The 10198-nt window shown below is 58.8% G+C and overlaps 1 protein-coding gene across 1 annotated transcript; it reads right to left on the bottom strand.

The window, feature by feature from the left end:
• Positions 1-1416: 1416 nt before the first annotated feature.
• Positions 1417-5639, bottom strand: MYADM (myeloid associated differentiation marker). Its single transcript, XM_058530164.1, is given in 3 exon segments — positions 1417-3320; positions 3322-3746; positions 5362-5639. Coding segments are annotated over 2 exon segments (969 nt in total). The 5' UTR covers positions 3745-3746; positions 5362-5639; the 3' UTR covers positions 1417-2774.
• Between the last annotated feature and the right edge of the window lie 4559 nt (positions 5640-10198).

Here is a 10198-nt window from a genome sequence, read left to right as displayed (position 1 = left end):
CCCGGCGTACCGCGCGAGGCGGGGCGGGGCGCTGCGGCAGCGCCTGGGGACTCCGGACGCCCACCGTGCCTTCTCTGAGACCTGTTGGGGTCGGGGTCAGGTTTCCAGAAGCCGTAGGGGAGGTGAGAGATCCAACTCCGCTCTTAACCCCCAAACGTGGAGTCCTCTAACCTTCTAGCCACCTCCCGGCGTCCGCCATGCTCTAGGGCAGAGGCTAGGGGGCGGGGGTTGCCCCGAAAACAGACCTAGGAATCCCAGGGCGCTCTAGTCCTCCTCTGCTTGGGTTCTTCCCCGAGTCACCAACTTATCAACCCCAGGTTCTAGAGCTGTTCTCTCTCATGCCTTCCAGGAGGGATTCAAGCGTGGGACGGGAGAGGGAAGGGGGTCGAGACGCCCTTTGAGGAAGCAGGGATTGGTGCAGGTCAGAATTCTGGGGTGGACACAGCGGAGATCAAAAGGAGGCTTTTCCTCACTGAAAAGGAGTGCGTCTGTTCTGGTTAGCCCTTCTCCCTCTTCCGGAGGGATCCTTCCCTCCCTTGCAGTATCTCTTCCCGATTGCTTTTGCGGGTGTAGGTGCAGAGAATGGGTTGCATGATCCTGGGATTTTCCCGGGTTTATGTATTTATGTGTTTGTGATTCTCCTCAGGCTGGAGAAACTGGCAAGATGACCTTCTGTGGGACAGATTTATTATAGGAGTAATTCGTTTGATCTTTATCAAGGTCTTCTGTTGAGCAGGGGTGTCAGGGAGCTCAGAGTGGGAATGTAGGCAGGGTCAGATCCTGAAGGCCTTGAATGCCAGACTGAGGGGCTTTGGTTTTTACCTATGGGCAAGGTGGAGTGGGATATGGAAAGACTTGAGCCGGGGAGGGCAGTATCAGACCTGGATGTTGGAAGCATCCCTCTGGGGCCAGGGTGGGCTGGAGGTAGGATGGTCACGAAGGCGGCTGGGGCAATAACTCAGGTGAAACAAAATGAAACCTGAGCTGTGTGAGGAACCTGGAGAAGGGGACAAATATAAACAGTATTTAGGAGGAAGAGTAGACAGTGTTTGATGAGCGACTGACTGACAGAGAGGAGACTGACAGAGAACAAGTGTCTGGGCTCTCAGCCCTGAGAGTCTATTACTAAGATGGGGAACCTGGAAGAGTTGATTTTGGAGCAAAGATGCTGCACTCAGACTGGGACATTGTATTTCTGAGGTGCTCATGGGACTGCAAGGAGGGAGAAATCTTGTTCATTTCTATCCTAACTACCTCTCCTGGTTTGACAGGGTAATTTGGAAGATCCAGACTCAGCTAGTATTTTCTGATGAGGCAAAGTTTTCTTGGCCCCAATTCCCCTTCTCCTACCAGACCCAGGAATCTGGGCCTTGCCCTCTCTCCTGGAGTCCTCCCCCATAATAAAGCAAGCACAAGTCTTTCTTTTATCTTTATATTGAGGTAAAAAAAAAAAAATTATAGATGTGGGACTGGGGAAAGGGACAGGTTTCCCTCTATGATTGACAGCAGGGGCTAATCTAATGGGAACCAGAAGCTCCAGGGAATTAAAAAAAAATAAAATATATATTTATACATTTATATATCACGTTATGTGTGTGAGTCCCAGAGAAGCAGGAAGCAGCAGCAGGAAGCAACTAGCACACAGAAACACACATGTTTGTGCAGCACACACTCAAGCAATACAATTCTCTGGCTATGGCAGCAGCAATCCCCAACCACCCCCCGCCCCCCCCCAAAAAAAGGAAAACAAACTTCCCCTTTCAGGATAGAGCCACCCAGTAATTTCTGCCCTTGTGACCAGGAAAAAGAAAAGAAAAAAACCCAGGCTAACGTTGCCTGTGCGGCCGGCAGTGGCCATTTTCTTCTCCGTGTGGAGGCAGGACATGCTATTTTTAACACTGAAGCTGAAGGACCACATCACTGCCCCTCCCACTAATACTTCAGACAGTTGTCTTCAAGACAATGCGGTTCTTTGCCAGATCCTTTTTGATACCCCAGAGGGTAGCTGGGATGGAAGGCATCTACCCTTTGCTTCTTTTAAGATGGCCTCCAGGCAGTGGGTTTTTGGTGAGCCTGGCAGAAATTCTGGAGCCAATCTCAGGCGAGGCTGAGCACCAGGCGGAGCCTAGGGACCCAGGGTCTGTGCTTTAAGCCTCCGCCCACTGGAAATGATTGACCTCCAGAGACTTTCTTTTAACTTAAAGGGGAGGTGCACTGTACACCCCCCCTCCACTGGGAGAACAGGGGCCCAATCCCTAGCTACCCACCCCACCCCCAAACACATACACACACACACCCACTAAGGCACAGCCAGGGCGGGCAGGCATGCTTTGGCAATGAGGCCCCTCGGAAGGCCTAGGGTATGAACAGCTGTGAAGAGGGGTGTATGGGATGTGGAGCTCAGCACCTTTGGAGGTGGGGCAGGAGAAGAAAGAAGTCGCAGGGCTCCCAATGAAATCGGAAGAAGGAACATGGGACCAGGCGGTCAAGAAACAGGCAGATGAGAAAACAAACAGGACGATCAGAAAAGAGCCGAAAAGCACAGGTAGAAAGCAAGACAGCAGAAAAAGAGGCAAAATGGAGGCAAAACAGGATGTGGGCAACCAAACAAAACAGGAAGGAAAGGAGACAGCAACCTGGAAGGGAGAGAGGGAGTGAAGGAAACAGAAAAGAGAGCGAGATGAATCGGGGAGGCAATGAGCAGCGGGGGACAGCGGGCAGCCAGGAAGAGGACGTCGGAGAAAGCAGGGAATCAGGAGCCCCAGGTGAGAGCCTCAGACCCTGACAAAAACCAGGCGGGCCGAGTACACCAGGTCGGCCACATAGGCCAGCAGGTTGATGGCCGTCAAGATGGCCACAGCCAGGCGGCGGTCCCAGTCGCACACGTAGTAGGCATGCCTGTTGCTGCAGCTCAGATCCCGCGACCGCCGGGGCTGGCCGCCATGCTTCTCGTCGAACTGGTAGAGCGGCCAGAGGACAAGAGCAGTGGCGTAGAGGAGGACAGAGAGCAGGGCCAGCCCCGACAGGAAACTGGGGAAGGGGATGGGGAGCATGTTGGTGCAGTCGCCCAAGTTCAGCAGGATGGCCACGGCCGCCAGGATGAAGCAGATGGCGTACACGGCCACGCACCACTCCAGGGCCGGCTTGTCCTGGTACAGGTAGGGGCTGCTGATGAAGGCGAAGATGACGCAGGCCACAAAGGTCTCCAGCACCTTGAGCAGCCCCGGCACCGTGGCCATGTAGCCAGTGATCTCGCCGGGCCGGGCCCGGGTCCAGGCCACTTCGGTGGCATAAGCCACGCAGGCGATGCAGGAGAAGGCGGGTGGCGGCGATGGCGTGGTCCCGGGAGCGGCCGTGAGACAAGAACTGGACGTAGGTGGTGGGGTAGATGATGGAGGCCGAGAGGCAGAAGAGGGCGGCGTAGCAGGCGTAGGTGATGGGGAAGTTGCGCCAGGACAGGGGGAAGCGGGACTGGAGCCCGGCTAACTCCACTATGAGGATGATGAGGGTCACGGCGAAGCAGAAACACCAGGTGAACATGGACCAGTTACCCATGGGTCCCGTCCAAGCGCCCACGCTGGCCACCAGCGAGAAGGCCACACAGGTGGAGATCAGCTGCAGCAGGCGGAGGAGGCCCAGAGGCTGGGTCAGTGCCCGAGGGGACCCCACGATGGTCGAGGAGCCCAGGCCTGAGGACGACGTGGTGGTGGTCGTGATGGTTGTGCGGGTTACTGTCACCGGCATGGCTGGGGGGAGGGGAAAGAAAGTGTCCTAAGAAGGGTCCAAACCCAGGAATCCAGGGCCCCAACCCTTGCCTCCCCCTGGGGACAAAGTAACATGGACTCCAGCTGGGGGGACCCAGGATGTGGGCCTTTCTGTTTTCAAACCCACACAGTCCCAGGCCTACAGAAATGAATTGGTCACCCAGGTCCTGGCCCCTTCCTCCCTCTGGGCTCAGGTTTCCCACCTTCCATGTCAGAAGCCAGGAGTCTAGGCCTCAATCTCTCTCCTTCCCAAGACACTCCTTTCCCTGCAACCCAACTACTGTAAAACCACATGCCTTTCTTCCCACTCTAGACACTCAAAGCTGCCCTCCTTCCCCCAGGGGCTCAGCAACCCAGCCACTCAAGACTCTGCTCTATAGCATCCCTCTCCTCGGCCTCCCCCCACTGCCCCTGTCGGAACAAGAGGCCCTGTCTTCATGAGCTCTTAAAAACCCATCTCTCTACTTCTTCCTTTTCGGTACCCAGTGCTCTGCATCCCAGCCCCTGGGCCCAACTTCCTTCTTTCACCTAACAGGCCTAGACATTTCCAGCCTCCAAACATTCAAGAGTCCAACCTCCACACGCCTATGTTCTCAGGGACCCACATCTGATCGGAGCTTCCAGCCTCCCAATCTGTCTCCTCTCACTGAGCAGGTGTCTGCTCCCAGCTCCTAGAAGACTAGGAGCTCCCCCTCCCTTCTGGAACTGGGTCTTTCCTCTCAGCAGCATCCCCCTCCTAGGCCTACCCTCCCACCGCAGAGACAGGAGTCTGCGTCTTCAGTCTAACTCTCACCTGGGATTTAGGTCTTTAGTACTTCGACCCAAAGGAAGCTGAGCTTCCTCCTGACTATCCCCCTCCTCCATGTGGACTCCAGTGCCCCTCAGGAACCCAGCCAGCTAGTTCTCCACCTTCCGGGAAACTCAGCTCCCCAGACTGACTGTCCAGTGACTGGGCCCCTTGCACTGAAATCTCTAGGCCTCTCCTGCCCAGTTATATAGTTTCAGACCTCAGGTCTCTGGGTCCTCAGCCGTGAGCATGCCAGACAGCTAAACTCTGGGAAATGAACTTCTTTCTTCCGTCCCTCCAGAACCTCTTTGTCCTAAAGACCCTGAAGAATCCAGGGCCCAGCCTCGATTCCTCACCAGGTGTCCAGATCCTCCCTCAGGCGCTAAAATGGCTAATCTCTCAGCTGCTACCCTTACAAAGCTCAGAGGGCCTCTCTCAGACACCGGGAAATAAAACTTCCTCTTTCTAGTGTAGGGCACACAGCAGGGCAGTGTAACAGGCTTTAACCTCTTCTGGGCCCAGCCATACCTGCACAACAGCTCCCTGAGCACACGGGAGCCCGGCTCCCGGACACACTTCTTCCTCAGATACACAGGTGTCTGGGCCTCTCCTTGGAACCCAAGCTTCCAGGTCCTTCTCTCAGGATCGAGGAGTCTAGGCCTCTAGTCCCCTCCTCCCTCTAACCCGGGAGTCTAGGCCCCCAACCACTCCTCCCTCAGACCCAGGAGTACCGACCCTCAGACCTAGGAGACCAGGCCCCCAGTCCCCTGCTCCCTCAGACTCAGGGGTCCCGGCCCCCAGCCCACTCACCAGCGGTCTTAGCTGAGGACCCCGACGGAGAAAGATCCGGCTCTGGAGGCGGATTAAGTCAGACACCTGGAAAAGGCTAGTCAGTGCACGGGAGAGAGAGAGAAAGAACGTCAGCGTCCAGCTCAGACCCGGCTTTGCTCTCCCGGGACCCAGCCGACTAGCTGGCCCGCTGCGGGCTCGCCCAGAATCGGCCCAGGGTGGGGTTTGGCCGCGAGCCCCCGAGGGGTCCGAGAGGTGACCCCAGGGAAGCCCTGCCCCTTTCCTCCTCCTGCCCCCAAACTGCGGGGGCGGGAACGGAGCGAACCCGGCAAAAGTGCACGCCCCGCAGGCAGGCGTGGGCGTGAGTGATCCTAACCCTGCCGGGCCAGGAAGGCCGCGGCCGGGCGAGCGGGCGGTTCCTGGGCGGTGGCTGCGGAGGCGGGCGGCCGGGCGAGGCGCCGCGTCTCCGTGCCTTATAAGGGCTTCAAGTCGGCCCAGCCATCTGGAATGTGGCGGGGACCGGGAGGCGGTGCCGGGACCCCCGCCCTGCGCCGGCCTCCAGGACGGCCCGCCTAGCTGGTGGATTTCGGGGGGGGGGGGGGGCGGGGGGGGCGGGAGGCAGCCCAGACTCCAGGATCTAGGAGGAGATGCCTGGAAGCCAGAGTTTCTGGGACCTTCGAAATGTGAGTTCTGGGTCGCTATAAGGATGGGACTGGAACCCCTCAAGAGGGTCTCTAAGGGAGGAGTGGCTGGGAATACGGACCCCTGGGTTCGCCTTGTAGACGTCCCCTGCCTCCAGCCCGGAAACTGCACATTATTGGAATCCAGTCCAGGGATAAATAGCCACACCTCCCACCACCTCCAGGAAGGCAGGTCTCGCCGCAAAGACTGGGCCACCTGGAGGTGCTACAGCGGAGTTGGCCACCACCTGCTTCCTCCACGCCCCTCCAGAGCCCGTTAGGAGGAAGTGGGGGCTGGCCCCGGAGGAGGAGGGCGGAGCATAGCTCCTGAGTTCTCCCGGGGAAAGTGGGTTAGCGCAGGGACCCCGAGGGGAGGGGTCCATCTCCACCCTCAGGGCCCCCAGCCGTCGCCTGAGGTCAGAGCTCAGGAATGCGCTACCAGAGACCAGACGAGGGAAAGGAAACACCCCTTCAGCTTCTCCGAGAGGCTCAGGGCTCCCCCGGCCACGCCCAGTCCTCTCCCCACCTCACTCCAAACACCACACCCTATTTCTAAACGGACTGAGAATCGCGCCTCTGAAACCCAGCCTCTGCTGTCAACACCCACGAACGCTGGACTCAGCCTTGTCCTCTCTCTGCCTTAGGACATCCGCCTCCCAGCTCCGTCCTCACTTTGGGAGGACAGCTGCTGGATCTCAGTCCCCGGCCTTTCCAGTCCAAAGTTCGGATTCTGTCCCCCGGATGGGGAGGAGGTCAGTAATTCTGAACCCCAGCCACTCTCTGTCCCAAACCAGGACTCCCAACTCCAAGCTCCTCCTCTGCTGAGGACCTCGATTCCAACCCCATTCAACCCGCACACACAGGAGTCCCCATCCCTCTGCGCCCTCAGACCCAGGAGTCCAGGCCCGCAGTCCCTCCTCCCTCAGACCCAGGAGTCCAGGCCCCCAGTCCCTCCTCCCTCAGACCCAGGAGTCCAGACCCCCAGCCCCTCCTCCCTCAGACCCAGGAGTCCAAGCCCCCAGCTCCCTCCTCCCTCAGACCCAGGGGTCCAGGCCCGCAGCCTCTCCTCCTTCAGACCCAGGGGTCCAGGCCCGCAGCCTCTCCTCCTTCAGACCCAGGGGTCCAGGTCCCCAGCCCCTCCTCCCTCAGACCCAGTTGTCCGACCCTCAGCCCCAGGAGTCCAGGCCCCTAGTCCCTTCCTCTCTCAGACCCAGGAATCCCAGTCCCCAGTCCCCTCCTCCCTCAGACCCCGCAGTCTGGGCCCCCAGCCCCTCCTCTTTCAGATGTATGACTTGTATGAGTCCAGGTCCGCAGCCTCTCCTTCCTCAGACCCAGGGGTCCAGGCCCCCAGCCCTCTCCTCTCTAGAACCCGAGTCCTGGCCAAGACCCAGTCTTTCTAGGGACTCAGACAGTCTGAGTCCCAGCCCATTCCTCCCTCTGCACGCCAAGAATCCTGGACCGCTGCTCCCACCCCCTGGGGTCCCCGCAGCCTCACCTCACGGGCCTGCGGCGGCTGCGGCTGAAGCAGAGGCGACAGCTGCAGACTGGAAGGGTCTGAGGCCTGGGTGGGGTTGGAGGGCTGGAGAGTGAGTGCGGGCGGGGCCGGGGGCGGGGCCGGAGACTGGGCAAGAGCACCACGCTCGGACCGGGAAAGGGACTCCCCCCTCGCCAGGGCTATCCCAGTCCCGCCCCGAGGGCGGGGCCAAGGAAAGACCACGCCCCGGGGAATAAACGTACGGCTGATCTCGCGTCCCGCCAGTAGTGGGGGTGGAGGGCTGAGGTCACTGTTGCCATGGTGACAAAACAGGAAGACACAACAGCTGGCGGAGTGGGGGCTCCTGGGGGCTGCCCTCCCCGACACAGCCCTAGCGAAGTCTCTAGGGGAGGCCCGGGAAGGCCGTTGCCATGGCAACCTGCCTGTTTAGAATTTGTTTAGCACCGAGCCCCCCAGCCCAGGTCCCCACCCCAGTTTCACCTCACTCAATTCTCCCTCTCCCTTCCTGGCCCCTCCGTCGCCTTCTGCTCCAGCCCCGCTCTTCCAGGATGGATGAAATCTTGGACATCTGGGTCGTAGCGGGTTGGGGAAACCGGGCCTTTCAGTCTATGGGATCTGTGGGCTAAGGTCTCTGTCTCCTAGGTCCCTGAAAGAGGAAGGAGTTGAAGGTGGCTATCCCTAGGCTTTAAGAGGTTTCTAGGCTGAGGTCCCCTACTCCTGGGTCCCCTAATCTTCACTGACACTGGGACTCGCGGGGTAAGGGACTGGTGGGCCGGCCTCCTGGGTCCCACATGTCACAGTCGATGGAGGCTGGGGAAGACGGTGTTGGTAGCAATATTCCTGGGATCTAGGGCGGTAGGAGTTGGGGGCACGGACTCCCGGGTTTCACATGACGCCTAGGCTGGGGGCCCAGATCCTTGGCTCAAAAAGCAACGAAAGCTCAGACTTCTGGGTTTTCAGAGCAGATGTGGTTGCAAGCCGAGCCTTCTAAGTCTGAAAGCGAGAGATATTTTGGGCCTGTATTCCTGGCTCCTGGATAGCGGGAGGGGCTCAGAAGCTTAATGAGGACGGGGCTGGGGACTGGGAGCGCCAGGTTCCTGAAGACGGGAGGGGCCCAAGGGGCCGGTCTGCCCGGGCCCCCAGAACAGGGAGGGGCTGCGCGATCCTTTTTTAGGGACGGGTCTGGGGCCCTGAAACCGAATGATAAAGCCAAGACGCAAGGGGGAGCTGAAGGTGGGGATGCCGGGCCCGGGGTCGGAGAGGGGCGGGGACCGGGACGCCTGGGTCCCTCCCTGCTGGCCGTGCTCACTCACCGCGCTCTGCAGTCGTCCCCGGCGCGGCCTTGCTCGCCGCTGCCGCTGGGCGGGGCCTGGTGGCGGCTGCCGATGCTTCGCGATGCCGAGCTAACGGGGCGCTGCCTCCGCTGCTGCCGCTGGGTGCCTTCCAGGTCGACAACTGAGGAGGCTTTGAGGACGAGCCCTGGGGTGCAAGCCTCGCGCGTCGCGCAGGGAGGGGTACGGAGGGGTCTGGGAGCTCTGTATACCTGGCTGCGTGCCCTGCGGAGGTGGGAGGGGCTGGGGGGTGGGGGGGACCTGGACGCTCTGTGCTCTGCAGAAGTGAGGGATAGGGGCGGGGATGGGAGGGATGTGGAGCCTGTATGCCCACTTCTTTGCCCCTGTAAAGGGGGTAGGCACAGACCCTCTCTGCCATTCGGTGCCCTGCATAGAAGGGGTCTCAGTGAGCCCCTCATCTGGATGGATAGGGAGTCAGGACATGGTGTTAATTGGAGGTCCCCAAGTTCTATTCACACACCTCCTTGGCCCCCAGTGTAGCAGCATCTTGTCCCTCTTTCCTCCCCAAATCAGTCACTCTCTTTGCCTGAGCCCCTGTGGCACTCCTGAGATACCCCAAATAGTCCAGGGGCAGTCTTCACTCACACAACTTACTATGTTGTGCTGTTTGGTGGAAGCGTTCCCCCGTTAGCCACTAAAACCCCAAAACAGCAGAGTTCAGTAGCAGGAACAGGAAACAAACATTTAAAGAATGAGTCATCGGGTGTGACCTGGAGAAGTGACACCGTGTGGTTCCCTGGTCTGTATAATCTAGCATCCTGTATGTGCCACTGGTTCAGAGTGTTTACTCATCCTGTAGAACATTACTCCAACCCCAAAGCTGTTGTCTCCAAAATGACACTATAACCCAGTCTCAAACAGGCCCTGCTTCTGTTCTGTGAGGCTAGCTGCTTCGGGGTGATGGGGTACATGGACCCGCCCACTGACTTCCTAATACTGAGTTTCTTAATCAGAAGCAATATTGTGTGGGTTAACATAGCGGTGAATAGGACCATTCAGTGCATACACAGATGCTGCTGTTGGCAGGAGTGCGAAAGGGAAGGAAAGCAAATAACAAACCAGAGTTAATTATTCCAAGGAGGAAAAGGTCATTGCCCACTCTGTGGTGGAAGTGGCCCAATGTAATCCTCAGGTGACCAGGTATTTGGCTGGTCTCCCAAAGAAACCATACCACACTGGGGGCTAAGCACTGCTTGCTGCTACCACTAAGGTGGGCATTCACCAGTGACATAGCTGACTAAGATTTGGTGAGGCAAATCCATGGACGGCCCACCATGGCCACTCTGTTCATGAGCCCACTGAGCAAGCACTGGGGAGACTGGGGAAAGAAG

The sequence above is a fragment of the Diceros bicornis genome, chromosome 34 (genome assembly GCF_020826845.1).
Source record: "Diceros bicornis minor isolate mBicDic1 chromosome 34, mDicBic1.mat.cur, whole genome shotgun sequence".
In the NCBI taxonomy this organism is placed as follows: Eukaryota; Metazoa; Chordata; class Mammalia; order Perissodactyla; family Rhinocerotidae; genus Diceros; species Diceros bicornis.
This window is presented reverse-complemented; position numbering and strand designations above follow the sequence as displayed.